This window comes from Arachis stenosperma, chromosome 4 (assembly GCF_014773155.1).
Source record: "Arachis stenosperma cultivar V10309 chromosome 4, arast.V10309.gnm1.PFL2, whole genome shotgun sequence".
Classification (NCBI taxonomy): Eukaryota; Viridiplantae; Streptophyta; class Magnoliopsida; order Fabales; family Fabaceae; genus Arachis; species Arachis stenosperma.
Window position 1 is genome coordinate 130,680,956 of NC_080380.1, and position 18,158 is coordinate 130,699,113.

The following is an 18,158-nucleotide window of genomic DNA, read 5'->3' on the forward strand; positions in this document are numbered from 1 at the left end:
CTTCTCCTCCTTAGGCGCATGGACTATCTTCCCTTCCACCACCACATTATCAGGACTAATAAGGGAGAAGTCTGCCTCGAGAGCCATAACTCAGAATTGGGTCTTCAAATTTTCCACCAATTCATCCGTTCCCATAGCTATGGTTTCCTCCATCTCGGCATATTTCTCCCTAGATTTAGTGATCTCATCCACCGAATCTAGCTTCTCTCCAAAACCCTTGATATAACTCTCCTCAGCCTTCTTTTTTAAGCCATCCGCCATAGCCAGGGTATCCTCAAATTGTTTTGCTCTCATCCGTGCTTTGCCAAAGTCGGAAATAAGAGACTCCTTTCACCCTCCCACTCCTTTTTTGATTCCCTTAAGGATGCAACTTCAACTTGTAGATCAGTCAAAGTGCGTTGAGTGGCATCAAGGGGGGTCTTTTCTAGTTCTTTCAACAAATCTATATAAACCTCAGCCACCTGAATTCCACCTCAGGAAAGTACTTGAAGATGGCTCTTTATGAAAATATCATCCAAACTGAAAACATTGTGGGGAAGGGCTCCAAATAATGGCATTAAAGCCCTGCTCATAAATACCTCCGATTTCAAAGTCTTACGCTTTTTTGGTTTTAACTCGGGATTGAAAGGTAGAGGAAAAGTTGTTTGTTTTACTGAGCTAGAGGGAGGAGGAGTTGGTTGAGGAGTCGGATCAACAATTTTTTTTACCGAGGCAAAAGCTTCCGAGTCCGACTTAGAAGGAGAGGAGAGGTCATCCAATTTACCTGCATCTTTCAATTGTATGCTTCGTGCAACAACATTCTTCCTAGCAGTCCGAAGAATTTTCATAGGAGCCGATTTAGGAGCCATTTTTCTACACGACATTAAAGTCAGGATACATTAGTCACTAATAACTTTTGACAAATTCATATCTATAAAAAGAAAAGAAGACTACCTAGATCGGATTGAAGTTGGCTCGGATTTCCTAAATATCTCTTGGTATCCAAATAAGGAGCTTGATCCCAGTACTCTTGGAACAATCCAACTACACTCTTCTCAACCTCATCTAAATCATCCAAATTATACTTAACTATCACAGGATGTTCTTCCCAATACAAAGGAAAAAGGAGCCCGTCCCCATCACCTAGAAAGAAAGGTCGGACACCCTCCACAACAGCACAGATCTTAAAGAAGTAATTTTTATAGTCATGAAAAGAATGATAAAAAATGGCAAAAATATTCCTACCTTGGATAACTCAGAAAGAGATCCATCCATGTTTCTTGAAGCTGAAAGACTTGGTGAAGACAAAAAGATAAAAGAAAACTTTAAGAGAATGAAGGACACCAAGCTCCCGGCAAAGGAGCTGGTATATTTTCAAGAAACTCTAAGAATTAGGATAAAGTTGAGAGGGAGAAACATTATAGAATTTAAGGATCTTGGATTCAAAATCAGAAAGGGAAGGGTAACTCCTAATCTTGAGAAAAAGCAATCATACACATAAATGAAATAGCGATCTAACTTGTCAAGTCGGGAAAAACAGACCTTTTCTTCAGGGTCAGCGACCACAATTTCGTAGTTCCTTTCATCCTTCCGACTTAGACATAATCTATGATGCCTAAGAAAGGTTTCAGCATACTCATTATCAATAATGGGGATAGAAGTAAGTACAGATATATCTACTCAAGTCAGGTCGAACAGGACTTAAAAGACATGTTGTGAATTACTAATCGAGACATAAAAACTATACCTACAATACAACAAAAGAATAAATTATCACTACAAATCAGCAAACCAGGAAGAACAACATAAAAAGTCTAAAGAGGTCGGGTCGTCTTCAATAATACAAAGAAACGTTACGGTTCCTACAACCCCCTGAGTACTAAGAAAAAGTATTTCCAAATATAGAAAAGGTTCCATATTTAATAGATAAAAAAGACATTATTTGGGATCAACATGGAGTATAACCCCATGTCCACATTTACTACAACAACAAATTAAAAGTTCTAGAAATCCAAGTTCAAGAAAAGAAAGCAAACTTTCAAAATTCAAAACTTGATTTCAAATATGACATAGGAACCCCAAAAAAAATCAAACATAAAGTAACGACATCGCTCAGAACATAAACACAGAGACAAGGGGCAAAAATGTTAACTGTGAAGAAATGCGTAGAAGAGTACTTGAATAGCAAATATACGGACGATCCAAAAACCTCCAACGACTGAAGAAAATTTTCAAGCAGGAAATTCAATCTTAAAGTGTAAATAAGTTATGGAGAATCTAAGAGAGAAAATGAAGAATGCAAATGTTTCAGAAAGAAACAAAAAAAAAAGAGATTGAGTATTTATAAGACATTAGGAGAAAAAAAAATAATTTCGCAAACCTTTCATTTATAGCACGTGGTTACCAAGGTTACCGTAGAGGAACGTTTGCAAGATGTGAAAAGACGTAACGTCTCAGATTTTGAACACGTTGAGTATCCGATGTGACCCAGAAAGACGAGTTGTCCGACCTGATTTATTAATCCACGAGAAATTAGTCTGATCTACTAATACTTAAGTCCGACCTGGTAAAATTTGGACTTAAATAGGAGCACTGTTCATACCTGACTCACAAAATAACCAGATCAAAAATAAATAGAGGCCCAATTAAGAGAACGTGTCTCCCCCATGCTTGCCCGACTTCACATAAGTTGGGCGCAATGACAACTAACCCAGCCTTACTTATCTGAATGAGTAATTAACTCTTAAGATATCTCTCATTTATCTAGAAGAAAGATCTCAATAACTTTTCTAAAAAAAGGAACCGTTATTCACCATCAAAGGTGAAATTACACTAAAAGGTAGTTATCTATTTTACTCTATACTTTCAAGTATATTGAGAACCCAATCTACTAAAATCCTGCCTATAATCTTTTGCTAACTTAAGCATTGGAGTCTCTTACAGATACCACCCCTCACCTCTTCACGAGGAACTCGAATGACGGCACTTTGGCACTAGCATAAGTCGGACGCTGCCTTAAAAAAAATCTTAACCTCACGTTCAGGCCTAAATCATTATTTTAGATAACCCTCAAAACAAATATTTTAATTTTTAAATAAACTAACTCATGACTCATCTCTTGCCCAACAAAAAAAAAAAAAGATTTTATGCGTTGTGTCCAAAAATAATGTAGAAGAAGATTATTTTATTTCGATGAATCCAAACCCTTATCTAGGATTTAATAATAATAGATTTAAATAATATAGACTATTACATTCAACCACAGTTGATGAAAAAAAAAAGTAAACTACTGAAATGGTGTTTACGAATTTATACAACTAATAAAAATATTCTCAAAAAAATTTAAAACATGACAAAAGTAACTTAATATTAAATATAAAAAATATTAGTCACCAAACAAAAAAATATCAAAAATATTATTTATACATTAAAATCAGTTATTATCTATTTATATATAAATAAATATATTATTATTTCACTTATTTTTAATATATTTTTGTATTTAAATTATATTTTATACTAATAACAAATTTGGTATACACTTAACATAATTAATAAAATATATATTATCAAAAACATTTTTAAAAATCAAATTTTGATACAATTTTTATATATATTATTAAAATATAAGCCATTTTTATTATTATTTGATGATTTTTATGGTAGGTTAAAATATTTGCAATTTTATATGTGAAGTTTTTTTTAATGACCGAAATTTTAAAAATGACTAGAATTTTTGTGAATGTACTTTCAATTGATATTTTTTTTTTAAATTTCTTCATCAATAGTAGTTAAATGAAAAAAGACTTTATCGAAAATAATGTCGTAAGATGAAAAATTAATTGTGTTACAAAAAATTTTCTAAAAAAAATAGCATCACACAAAAAATAAAATAATAAAAAAAGGTGATATTAATGATGCTGATAATGGTATAAAAGATAATAATAATAATATAATAAAATAATATTGCATAATAAAAATAATAGAAGCAGAAATTATAACAAAAAAAATAAAAAATAGTAGTACTAATATAGTAACTAGTTTTATTGCAGTAAAGAATTTAGGGATTATTTAAAATTCTCACTAAATAAAAAAAACCTACAAAATCAATTTGCGTTATTGTTTAATAAATTTTTTAATAAATAATTTGTATTACGTTTTACGCGTCTTTATATAAGAGAATTCTTCTAATATTAATACCGAAATGTTTTTTTTTATAGAAGTCACGTTATCACATTTTGTATTTTTAATATGGGGTAGAAGGCGGTATTTTTAAATAAAGTGAAAATTTTGTGTCAGATTTGTGGTGTTTTAATTTTTTTTGGATAATCACAAATTTGAGAGTCAAATGTGTGGTTTTAAATTAAAAAAAAAATACAAATCTAAGGTCAGATTTGCGGAAATTATTTTCTGTATGGAGGAAGTGTTGGTGAATTGGCCGAATATTGGCCAAGGAGGAAAATTACCGGAGGGTGGAGCTCACGGTCAACACGCCGGGGGCGTGGTGGCTGAGAGGGAGAAACAGGTGGCAGCACGCCGGGGGCGTGGTGGCGCAGCAGGAGTGGCAGGTGGCAGCACGCCAGGGGCGTGGTGGCTGAGGTGGATAACCGAGGTGGCAGCACGCCGGGGGCGTGGTGGCTGAGGTGGCAGCACGCCAGGGGCGTGGTGACTCATCACGCCGGGGGCGTGGTACGTCAGGGCTGTCAGCGTTGCGGAGTCCCAATGCAGAACCACGCGGGGGGCGTGTTGCAGTCCTGTCTGCATGCAGGAGACAGCCCCCCACCCCGAGAACCAGCGCTACCAGTCCATGTATATATATATATGCATGCAGGAGGGGCTTCTTCTCCAACACTTCATAAAATCATACCTGAAAGAGGGGAAGTGTTACACGGGAGAAGGAGAGAAAGAAGTGAGTTTAGTTGTATTAGTAAGGAGGGTATAGTAAGTAGTAGTGAATAGTGATGAGTTAAGTTTATGTGTGGAAATAAAAAGAGTATTAGTTTAAAGGATTAGAAAAAAAATGGTACGTAATTATCTAGCCCCTGAAGAACATATTATCAACTATCTCGATCATCCTATTTATGTAAGTAAATAAATTTTTTTTTGATGTATTTTTTTATGATACATATATATTTTGGTGCTGAAAATATTATTCTGTATATTTTTAAATATTTTAAGAATATAATAATTTTTTTATAAAATAATAATAATAATAATAATAATAATAATAATAATATATTTAGTAAGTAAATAAACGGTACACTAAATTATATTATACTGTATCGTTATTAAAAAATTTAGTAAGTAAATATTATAATAAACTAAATATGTAAAATGTATTAAAAATAATAATATATTATATAGTAGTATGAATTATTATCGTATAATACATATATATATTATTATATTATTGTTATCGTATAATATATATTATTATATTATTGTTATCGTATAATATAATATATAAATTTAATAATAATATTGTTATCGTATATTATATACATATATATATAATATTATATTTAAGAAGATAATTATTTTTATAATAATAATATTATATTATATAATAATTTTATATTGTTTAATATTGTTCTCGTATAAATATGTGAATGTATATTATAATATTATAAGGATTATTATTTAATTAATGTAACATGTAATTTTGTTAATGCAGCCTAACAGGAACTTGTTGGTGCGTAAACTAGATCCACCACAGACGTGGGATCCGATGGTGGAGAACCACTTACGCGCCACGGGATTCTACCACGTCTCCAGAATTGGAGTCATAAGAGGATTTCACCCCATGTTAGCTGCTCTGGTTGAAAGGTGGAGGCCTGAAACCCATAGCTTTGTATTGCCAATCGGTGAAGTTACGGTGACATTAGAGGACGTTGCTCATATATTCGGCCTACCCATTGATGGAGAGCCTGTCAGTGGATGGACAGATAGTAGCAGCGAGTTTGTTCAGAGTCAGGGCATAGCGATATTCGGTCATGAGCCATCAGTCAGTCATAATGCGAAGTCCTATATCAAGTTGGCTTGGGTTCGACGTATTAGAGATGCAGAGCCGTTGGATACTGAGGAGTCCATCAGGAGATACGTCAGATGTCATATCTTCTGTTTGTTAGGGTCGACCCTATTCACGGACAAGTCGACCGCATATGCCCATGCGAAGTATTTACCATTGCTTCGCGATTTCGAGCAGATCCATACTTACAGTTGGGGGTCAACTTGTCTCGCTCATCTTTACAGAGCACTATGTCGTGCATCACGATATGATACTAAGGAGATGGATGGCCCTCTGAATCTATTGTTTGTTTGGGCATGGGAGCGAATGCCGTGTCTTGCTCCCGTACCGAGACAAACCCTTCCACCCGCCGAGATACCAGTTGCCAGGAGGTAATAAGTCTTATTTTAGTCTTCTATTATATTCATGATGCATGTTTGACTTATGGTGTTTTATTTAAATTTTTTCGATTAATAATGTGTTAGGTGGAGTCATTCGGAACGGACTACAGCGTGGTTATCCAAGACCGTAGAGACATTCAGGCATGACATAGACTACATGGAAGAGGTAAATAGTTATATTTTAGCTGTTCCGTTTTTCAATCCATTATTGTTAGGGTTCTAATATGCCAATAATACTGTGGCAGTTTGAGTGGCGGCCGTATCACGGATTGATCGTTCCGGACGAGTTATATCCCCATCTTGAGGTGTGTGACATCGTTGCTCCGTTGTTGTCATTCGAGTGTGTCGAGTGGCACCCTGCGGACCGAGTGATGCGTCAGTATGGATATGCACAACCTCCTCCGCGGGCAGCAAGAGATATTCCAGTTGATCAGCATTGCGTCGTTCTACGTGGAGTGCAGCTACATGATTGGACAGTTTTGCATGGGGCATGGATAGAGGAGTGGGCCAACAGGCGACACAGTCGATTGCGGGATCGGCACCCCCTTCCGACCTGGGATTTTTTCCCGACGGTAGAGTATCGGGATTGGTACGTACGCTCCTACGGACATCTGTTGAGATTGACGGCCTACGTTCCTCATCAGCAAGAGCCACCTGCCCCACAGCCACCTCCCCCACAGCCACCTGATAGGTATACTCCATCGCGGTTCAGTCTGGGCATTATGGGTAAGGGACTGAGGTACTTTGGTGGAAAGAAGTGAGCTTCGGTTTAGGTTATCTAGATTTTATTTTAAGAGTTAAGTTAATGTAATTCGTGTTTAATGTTTGCTTTGGTAACTTATGTAACCTGTAGTTCCCTTTTTTGTATATTAACTTAAGGAAATCAGCTAATGACAATATTAAGCAGACATTTAGATATCAATGGATAGACTTCATTTGAAAAATACAAATAAAAAAGTACAAACACGAATGATAATAAAAGCACTAACTGACGAAATGCAAATTAAAAAGTACAAACATGAGTAATCTAAACTATGAACCAGCACCACTCGGTCCAGCACGCTGCGGACACCTACTCCGACTATGACCCTGAGCACCACAGAGACGGCATATCCGAGGACCACGCATGTCACGTGAGTCCATTTCATTCAGGTATCGGGTCAGTTTGGGCCTGCCTTTAGACGTTCGCCTCAGTGCGGGATTAGCGACCAATGTGGGTCCCTCATAAGCAGGCCATGTCTCAGGATCTCCTAAGGGTGTGAACTCAAACCTATAAACCTTACGAACTTCCGTCATCTTGTACACATCATGCACATACAACTGCCAATCAAGCCGCTGGTTAGCACAGCAAGCAATAACATGGCGACATGGTATTCGTTCAACCTGAAAGTGCCCACAGTCACACGACCGTCGCGCTAGATCAACAACTAACACCTTTCCAGTAGTCATTTCGCGCACCTCAAACACCTCATTTCTTCTATCAAAGCGGTGCACAACTATGTTCCCAGCCTGTTGCATACTTGCTTCTATCCGCTGTTGCGCAAATGCGGAGTACGTAAATCCAGCACGCTTGCGTTCGTGAGACTCCGCACTCTTTCGCGTAAAGAGTTCATTTAACCTATAATATGTTGCTCGGACCAGCGCCAACACAGGTAGATTACGGGCACCCTTCAACACTGAGTTAATACACTCCACAAGGTTTGTTGTCATATGGCCCCATCGATGTCCCTCGTCGAATGCCAATACCCAATGTCTGAGTCCGATGGCATCGCACCACCTGGCATATGCCTCGCCTCGCTCCTCCAACCTCTTATAGTTGATATTGTACTCCTCCACCGTTCTTGAATACCCTATATTGACAACAAGCTTCTGCAAGTGAGGGACTTTGAATGCCCTTAAGAAGTTACTGCCGATGTGTCTTATACAAAACATCCACCATGCTCTTGGAGGTTGCCAGTCACCACCGGAACGATTAACTGCTGCCCGTATTGACTCATGCCGGTCTGAGATCATACCCACACCATCTTTTCTAACAACATACGTTCGCAGATTCCTGAGGAAGAAGTGCCACGCATCAGCTGTCTCACCTTCCACCAAGGCAAAGGCGATAGGCACAATGTTCTGGTTCCCATCTTGTGCAACAGCGACTAGAAGTGTACCTTTGTATTTTCCGTATAGGTGTGTGCCGTCAACCTGAACCAGGGGTTTGCAATGCCTGAATGCCCTAATGCATGGATTGAAACTCCAAAATACACGATGAAGTATTTTTACACCTTGTGCCTCCTCGTTCCCGTTGTAGAGTGGTCGTGTTTCTATTTGGACAACTGAACCAGGAATCTTCTGCACCATGACCGAGAGCCACCACGGCAATGCTTGGTAAGATTCCTCCCAATCACCGAAAACGAGCGCAACTGACTTCTGCTTTGCCAACCAAGCCTTTCGATAACTGATGGTATAGTTGAACCTTGACTGGACTTCCGCAATTATAGATTTCACCTTGATGGACGGGTCCGACTCGACCAACGGCCTTATAGCCTCAGCAACTGTATCTGAGTCCAACTTGGAATGATCTTGTGAAATCGTTCCGATGGTGCACGTGTGCCTACCGTTGTATCTGCGTATCTCCCAACAACCTTTTCTCCGTATCAAGCTGGCTCGGATAAGCCAGTCACATCCACGCCCGTACATCTTGCATTTTGCATAGAACGTCTGTGGCTCAGACTCAAACACATCATAGTCAACTCCTCTAGATATAGTGAAACTTCTAATTGCTGCAACGACCGACTTTCTAGAGCTGTATTCCATTCCAATTCGGAACTCTCCGTCCTCAGGATCAGCAATACCTACAGAAAGCCGAAATCATCGTTTATTGCACACTCCAAGGTATAAAGTAACAAAAACTTCGTATTTAGTCAACACGTACCTCTGTTTGCATATTCCGGAAACTCGGGGGCATGCATGGCGTCGAGATCCAACTCACACATAAAAGGTGGAACGCCCATCGGTTGACTGCTCGAGGGACGAACCACTACATTCTCCACTGCTGCCTCAACTCCCACATCACCATCCTCATCTTCATCGCCGGCTTCATAAGTGGCTTCGAAGTCCTCTTCGCTGTCACTATTCATACCTTCGTACACTGCAGCTATATCATCATTTACATCTATATCATTTTGGACCGCTACTGCCTCTTCAGCTTCAAACTCAACGTACAACTCAATCTGTGGGTGTCTCATATAAGTCTGCCGGTGAATTTCAAACATATTCTGCATACTCGCCTCATCCGTGATCGGAATGGTATCAAACTGTATTAGGCCACCAAAAACCAAATCCTGATTTCGGTACAGAATTCTGCCCACTCTCATTAACGTACCATTCTCCATGCTCTGACATAGCCCGTTCTGCAGCTCTATTAACGTCATCGTGCATGGAACCACAAACGAAAACGAATTTTGTGACACAAACCTCACTCCCTCATGAGTATTACGTATTATCTCACCATTACGATACACCACCAAATTTGCGGTGTCCTCCATTACACCAACTACAACATCAAAGAATCCTCACAACACACTCAAATCTCACTCACTCAGTATGGAAAAACACTATCGAGCTCTACCTTATATAGAGCGGTGAACTTACCACGCCCCCCACGTGGTTCACACTTGGACCAATCACCTTCCACCACGTCAGCACGCCCCCCACGTGGTGCAGCAAACGGGCCAACCAGATTTTGCCACGTCAGCACACCCCCTGCGTGCTGACTCAGCACGCCCCCTGCGTGCTGCCTAGGTGGCTCAACCACAGCTTGCCACCTAGCTTCCACGCCCCCCACGTGATGTATGCACCACGCCCCCTGCGTGCTGTGCTTTTCATCTGACACGCCCATCTCTGTGTAATACACACAATTGCTCCATATTTTCCCAAATCACCAACATGTTTTCCATATTAAAATTAATGAGCCGTCAGATTTGAGTTTTTTTTTTATTTTAATTTGTTTTCAATATACAATTCTGACTCTCAGATTTGTAACCCTATAAAATTTGATCCTCAGATTTCTCTACTCTCTTAAATCTGAGAGTCCGATTTATTACTCAAAATTAAAAAAAAATTTTAATTCATATTAAAAAAAAAATACACCAATAATTCATAATGATGAATTACACACAATTTTTTTTCATATAAAAAAAAATTAGCCACGTTATCTTTCAAGAAAAATACACTAGAGTCCCATTGTTGAGTCTTTACTCTAAATATTTCTTTCTTTCGTGAATATAACATCGAAGCTTGATCTTTGTATGCCAGATGAAAGAAAATTAATATTATTATATCAGAACCAAACTTATGCATGGCACCACAGCATCACTGCTCAGTGCTCACATGTTTAAAGTAAACCTCTTTTTTTCGTTACCTAATTTCTAAATAAATAAAATAAAATAATAACATTCAAACACATACAAGCCATTTAATGGTTGGAAAATACTCACGTGATCATATTTTTATATAAAAATAATAAATTCTTAGATGATTAATTAAATATATAATCAAATATATCAACTCATTTAATGGTCCACAATGTTATCTTTATGTGAAGATGTTATCATAAAAATATCCACTTTAATATTTTTTTTGTTCATAAATTAAAATAAAATATTTCTACACTACTGATCTTGCCATCATCAGACAATGAAGGTGTTGCCAAAAATTTTCAAAAACTCAAAAATGAAACTCTAGCAAGAGAGATATAAGTATCCAAGATCGTCGATTAAGAAAATATTAACTAATAACTAAATACATGTAAAAAACTCTTCTAATAGTATAGTATAAGAAGCTAGAATCCTGCTTCAATTGTTGTTGATGATGAATCATATCTTGGTCTTACAAACTTGGTTCTTAATCTTGAAATCAGGAACACCAATTATAAACTGGCAACTGGACTTAGCAACAATATGCTTCTTGATAAACCCAAGAAAAGTAACTCTACCAGGAATCTGAGTTAAGGTCTTCATGGTAATTTCACCTCCCATCAAGTCCCCAAGAAAACCCGTGATGTTACTTGCAACTTTATCAGCCTCTAACGTGAGTGTACACGGAAGAATTTCGGATCCCATTGAAGGAATCAAACCAGAGAAGATTTCAGTTTCTCCAACCTCGATTCCTTTGTAGAGAAGAATGCTCTTACCCTCACCGTGCTTGAAGCTAGCGTGGTTCTTGTTTTCGACGCGAATCTTGAGGTCAAGAGTGATGTTGAGTTGGATGTTAATGGCGGGGAATGTGAGTTTTGGTGAGATTCCTTGCAAAGTTGCAGATACAATCTCTGTTTTTGGATCTTTGGTCTTCAACAACGTGAGGGCGAGGATGACGAATATGATAGCCAACAGAATGAAGAAGGAGATGATGACTACCATGGCGATGGCGCAGTTTCTTCTCTTTTTCATCTTTTTCTGTGAAACCACCGCAACTTGTTGATGGTCTTCGTCGTGGTTGTGGTTGCTCCCCGTGATGGCCTTGTGTTTTGACGATAATTCTAACTGAGACATTGTTAAGTTTGTGATGAAAATGGAAGCTTTGGAAGGTTTGGGGTTTAGAGCAATAATAACGGAAGTGGCAACTATATCGGTAATAATGTGTGATATCTCAACTCTATCAAGGGTAGTTGTTTGGTGCCAGGGATTAAATGCTTTATTTTATTTATTTATTTATTTTTCAAAGATAGAGACACTCGAATATCTCTAAATGAGTACAAAAATTATGCAGTTTTAGTTATAGTTCATTGGTAGCTAGACAATTTTAAACAATTATAAATATTAAATTATTTTTAATAAATAAAATTTATTAATTTACGTGTATAAATTCTAAAAATATAAGTACATGTTATGTTGATTTATTTTGTAAATTTTAATGAAAATAAATGTGTATGTAAATTGATGTAAATATAGGTGTTTGTAAATTATTGTTGGTTAAATATTGATCTAAAATGATAATATTTTCTGATTATATAGTATTATTAATTTTATATCAAGATGAAAGTCAATTTGTATATAATATTCAATTTATTAATTTGTTTAAATAAATGTTAGGAATTTAAATTTTGTCTTATACATATAATAATTTATTGGTATTAACAGATTTTTAAATAGAATTTCAATTCAGAACGAATTAATTTTTAATCGGCTGAGTTGAGAGATACAGGAGAAAATCGATATTTTTTCTATATGAAGATAATAATTAAAAATTGTTAAATAATTTAATATATTTGACTAAATTATTTATAATATGTGTTTATATTTTAATTAAAAAAATAGTAATCAGATCGTGTTTTTTATAATGTCACTCTAATTATTTTTTATATTATGTATTTACATAAATTTATATAAAAAAAAATGGTATTAATATTTATTTTCTTTAATTTTTATATTTATATAAAGTCATCTTTCTAGGAGTAGTAACGTAATTAATAACGAGACTCCTATCAATTCTCTAATAACTCAATGCGCGGCAAGAAAGCCATACCATGTATCCAACTGCCAATCAAATTTTTGTTCAATAAGTGCATGAACTTGACATGCCAGATGAATTATTAAATTTAAAAGAGAAATAATTCGATAAAGATATTTAAAACGTCTTTTTTTAAAAATATTTGTTATTAACTAAAATTTAATACATATAATTGATTAAATTATATTATTTTTATCAAAATTAGATCAGACAAATTAATTTGATCAAAAAATCGATAAACTAAATTTTAAATCATTTTAAATTAATATTTTTTATAAAAAATGACTACAATAATCGTATTATAAAAAATGATTAAAATATTTTTATTATATAATTTTTTAATTTTAAAAATTTTAAATTCTAACCCTATAACACACAAAGAAAAGAAAAGAATTAGAATTTAAGGTTCTTAATATATATATATAAGAATATTTTATTTATTTTTTATAATAGAAATATTATAATTATTTTTTATAAAAAAATTAATTTAAATCGGTTTAAAATATAATTTATTAATTTTTCGACCAAATTAATTTATCTGATCTAATTTTAATAAAATAATATAATTTAATTAATTATATATATTAAATTTTAATTATTTAAAAATATCTTTAAAAAAAAATGTTTTAACTGTCTTTATCTAAATGCTCCTTTTAAAGAAATACAAACATTTATACTTATTTGCTTACTCATAAGATCACACTCCATTCCTTTTATTCTATATATCTGTACAGTTGTTACTCTTGCGCTATACCGTCACAAATCACAATAGAAATTCTTTGAACTATTATTTTATTTAATATTTGATCGGTTGCTCGAGTAGAATATGGATCGAGTGAGGCTGAGACAGTGGTAGAGTCACATGAGAAGGGAGAGGGGCAATAATCTTCTAAAATTAATAATTTATATGTATAAGTCTCTAATTTTTTAGTTTAACCTCTTTTTAATTTTTAATTTTTTTCTCTTTTTAACTTATATTTTTTATATTGGTCCCTTCCAAAAAAATTTTTTGCTCAATCCTTGAGTTGAGGCAAGTGCAACCGGATAAGGTAGAATTGGGGTTTGAGCGTGAGCTTGACGGACGAAAACGCTGAGTCGTTGGTGTGTCAGCGGGTAAGGCCTCCTGCAAGAACACTCCAATACTAAAATTAGTATTCGTACGAAATGACAGCTAATTAGGGTGAGAAAGATGACGTATCTTTAGAGAGGGGTAAGTTCCTCCCCATTTATACTCTGTACCCGGATGGACTCTCTGTAATTAGGTCCACCTGTATGGAAGCTTCTGCTAGCTGTCCATATTTTCTCTACGGAACGGGAGGTGATGCGCGGGTCGCCTCTTAGTTCGGGTCCATCGACCCAGTGGATCGGTAACTTGTGACCGGATCCGAGGTTCTTAATGGGTTGGGCTGGAACAATATTTAATTTGTAATCTTCGTTTTAAAATATAAAAAATATATTATTCAATGATTCCATTACTAATACATGCTAGAAAAAATATTTTTAGTAATTATTTATTTTATTTTTAGTGACAATAAAAATAATCGCTAATGTTTTTATCAGTAATTAAATATTAGTCGTCTTATATTTCGTCATTAAATAATTTTAGCTCTAAAAAGACAAAAAAAGAACTTACTTTATTTAACATTTATTAATTGTTATAATAATTAATAAATATTAAATAAGATAAATTTTAATTATTTTTAATTAATTTATTTTAATTACCAAATATTTTTTATTATATGATTATCAATAAAGATTTTTTAATAATTACTAAAAATATATAATTATCATTATAACATATACCATAACGATAAATATATAATTATCGCAAAAATATGAATTAAATATGACATATAATAATTAACTATTATGTCATCGCTACTAAATATTTGTAGTTAAAAGTAATTTTTGTTGTAGCCGAAGAAAAAGAAAATAGTTAGGTAGAGACACTGCGGAATACAGTGATGTATCTCTTAATTAAGAGATTATATCATTCAATGGCACAGCAGTATATAGGTAAACTTAACAATCTCCCATCCTATATTAATGCTCCGAAAGTCAAAGATATACCCTAACGTATTGTTTCCTTTGAATTCTATCATCAACGCGTAGCAGTGTGTCCTCACTAAGTTGAACATCGCAACAGTGATAGACAACTACTAATATATAAAAGTCATTTCCCCACTACTATTGAATTTGTTGTTTTTGTAAGAGTTTTGTATTGTTTTATTAACATTTCTATAAAAAAATAAAATAAAATAAAGAGGCCTAAGATAAATAAGGGGAAAAGATGTGACTTTGTTACGTTGGTGCTTAACACAAAAACACTTGTTTATGTAATTTCTCTTTTTTTTTTATCTATATATATATATATATATATATATATATATATATATATAAATTGAACTAGTATCTTTTATTAATATTAGTCAATATTTTTTGCTAACATCTCATATTTATTTAGAATTTAAAATTTAAAAATTAATAAAAACAATCACTCATTCTTAAAATTAGTATTTTTAAGATCAAAGAGTCGGATGAAAAGAGAACTTTCGTTCTCAGTTTTTCTGTAATTGAATGTTCTGGAACCATACGAATCTTTAGTTAGAATGAAATTCTAATCCAGTACCTTTTAAAATTTTGAGAAGAGTTTTTTTTTGAAGAGCACAATATGATGAAAGTTATAAATTGTGTTTAGGAAAGAGGAGTTATTTAGGAATCACCATAAGTGTAGTAGCAATTGTATGATTAAAAAGAGAAATATCGACAGATATACAACAGTAATAAATTGAATTAAGTTTGGACGACTATTTACCAAAAACACAGGTCTCTACAAAGTTGTAAGACCATGTATGAGAACTGATATGTTTAAAATTTAGTTAATTTTATCTTTTTATACATTATTTATAAAAATAAATTTGTTATTATCAAGTGTTGTGTTGACTCAAAATAATAAATTTTGATATATAATATTGCTTAATTTAAAACATCAAATTTTTTTGTGGATCAACACCTCTTGCTCGAATATCACAAGAGTTGGCATCAACACCCTGACTTCGATGAACCCTTTATAAGAACATCATCATGGATCAAATTTGTCCGGAAAGCTATACAAAAGAGAATTAATAAAAAATAACTTTTAATTTGTCAAATATTGGAGGTTGACAAAGACCATGTCTCAAATTTTTGTTCCTCATATGGCCAAATTAATTTGTTAAAGAAAAAAATATATAAGAAGAATGTTATATATGTTGAATTTATGAGAATCATCGTTGAAGAAGAAGAATTGGTATAAAGTGAGAGCTGAAATTACATCAGAACCTAAAAGAGGGAGAGTGAGATTTTCTTTTATATAAAAAATTCTAAACTAAATTCCACAAAAAAAGGAATGAGACTCTGCTATTATTAGTTATACATATAAGCCTAGCGATCCTAACTAATTACACGTGACTTCTAACCTTTTGTGCAGGTTAAGTTTTTATAATAACATTCTCCCTTAAGTTGGCAATGTCAAAGGCATTGGCAACTTACGTATGTAGATTAATCTTGCATATTCTCCCTTATAGTTAGATTGTAGATGTTGAGCATCGCTAACTTACGATATCCTAGTTTGAATGGCCCTGGACTCAAGGCTTTAGTCATGATATCGGCATTTTGATCCTTGCTGGTGGAGATGGGAAGGAGTTTGATGAGGCCTGAGGATGTCTTCTCGCGTGTTACGTGACAGTCTATTTCGATGTGTTTGGTGCGCTCATGAAACACGGGGTTGGCAGCTATATGGCAGGCAGACTGACTATCACAATATAAAGGAACAAGTTTGGTTAGAGGCAGATGAAGATCGTTGAGAAGATAGACTATCCACTGAGCTTCACAAGTTGCAAGAGCTAGGGCCCTATACTCAGCTTCTGAAGAGGATCTGGCCACTATTGATTGCTTTTTGCTTTTCCAAGAAATGAGAGAGGTGCCAAGATAGAAGCAATGCCCGGAAACAGACCTGCGAGTGTTAGGACATGCTGCCCAGTCTGCATCCGAATAGCCAAAGAGTTGCAGGTCGGAGGAAGTAGAAAAAAAAAGACCTGCTGCTGAGGCTTGTTTGAGTTATTTGGGGACCCGAATGGCTGCGTTATAGTGAGAACTGGTGGGACAATCAAGACAGTGACTGAGCTTTCCAACCGCAAAGGAAATATCGAGTCTCATAGTAGTGAGATATACAAGGCTCCCAATAAGACTGCAATAGGCAGCTACATCTGTGAAGAGAGGAGCTGAGTCTTTAGCTAGCTTCATATCGTACTCCATGGGGTTGAGGCAGGTTTACAGTCCAACATTTCATAGTCATTCAACAAGTCTAACACATATTTTCGCTGATGAACAGCAATACCTAAACTGCTTCGTGCAATTTTAAGGGCAAGAAAAAATTTTAGATCACCAATGTCTTTGATCTTCAAGGCATCATGTAATTGTTGTTTGGTGGCTGAAATGGTATTTAAATCATTACCCGTGATGATCGAATTATTGACGTATACTAATACAGTAGTAAATTTTTTATCAACTAATTTGGTGAATAGAGAGTAGTCATGCTTGGATTGGCAATAGCCAAAATTGGGAAGCATCAAAGTAAGTTTTATATTCCATTGGCGGCTGGCCTGTTTGAGGTTATAAAGGAATTTTGTTAACTTGCACACTGAATCGGGTTGTGAAACTGTGAGATCAGGAGGGATGGTCATGTAAACTTTCTCATGAAGGTCCACATGGAGAAAAGCAGTGTTGACGTCCAACTGCTTTAAATGCTAGTGTTTAACAGCTGCAAGAGCAAGAAGGATGCGCAATGCTGTCATCTTAGCCACGGGACTATAGGTGTCAAAAAGATCAAATCCCTGCCTCTGATTATACCCTTTTGCCACAAGACATACTTTGTGCCTCTCAATTGTCCCGTCTAGCTTGAGCTTCAACTTGAAGACCCGTTTGCAACCTATAGCTTTCTTGCCCTTAGGTAATGTAGTGACAATCCATGTCTTGTTTACCTCAAGAGCACTTAGTTCAGCTGAGACAGCTCTTTCCAACAAGGGTTAGCCACAGCTTCCTCATAACGTGTAGGTTCGACACTTGATGCAATTTTGACTGATAATGTGTGGTGTGTGAGAGATAGATTGTGATATGTCATGAAATTAGAAATCGGATACTTGGATGAGGAGGAAGCTGATTCAACAGAGGTCTGCATGCAGTGATAATTTTCTAAATATGCGGGTCTCCTTTCCCTTGTAGATCTTCCAAGT

The 18,158-nt window shown here is 35.2% G+C and overlaps 2 protein-coding genes across 2 annotated transcripts; both read right to left on the bottom strand.

Annotated features, from left to right (window-relative positions):
* Nucleotides 1-7,419: 7,419 nt before the first annotated feature.
* Nucleotides 7,420-10,276, bottom strand: LOC130975527 (uncharacterized). Its single transcript, XM_057900313.1, has 3 exons — nucleotides 10,030-10,276; nucleotides 9,311-9,931; nucleotides 7,420-9,230 (listed from the first exon to the last, which is right to left on the bottom strand). Exons 1-3 carry the CDS (start codon nucleotides 10,274-10,276, stop codon nucleotides 7,420-7,422), a joined length of 2,679 nt encoding a protein of 892 aa, XP_057756296.1.
* A 930-nt stretch (nucleotides 10,277-11,206) lies between these two features.
* On the bottom strand, nucleotides 11,207-12,033 carry LOC130976676 (uncharacterized). Its single transcript, XM_057901587.1, has one exon. It carries the CDS (start codon nucleotides 11,925-11,927, stop codon nucleotides 11,253-11,255), a length of 675 nt encoding a protein of 224 aa, XP_057757570.1. The 5' UTR covers nucleotides 11,928-12,033; the 3' UTR covers nucleotides 11,207-11,252.
* Nucleotides 12,034-18,158: the final 6,125 nt, after the last annotated feature.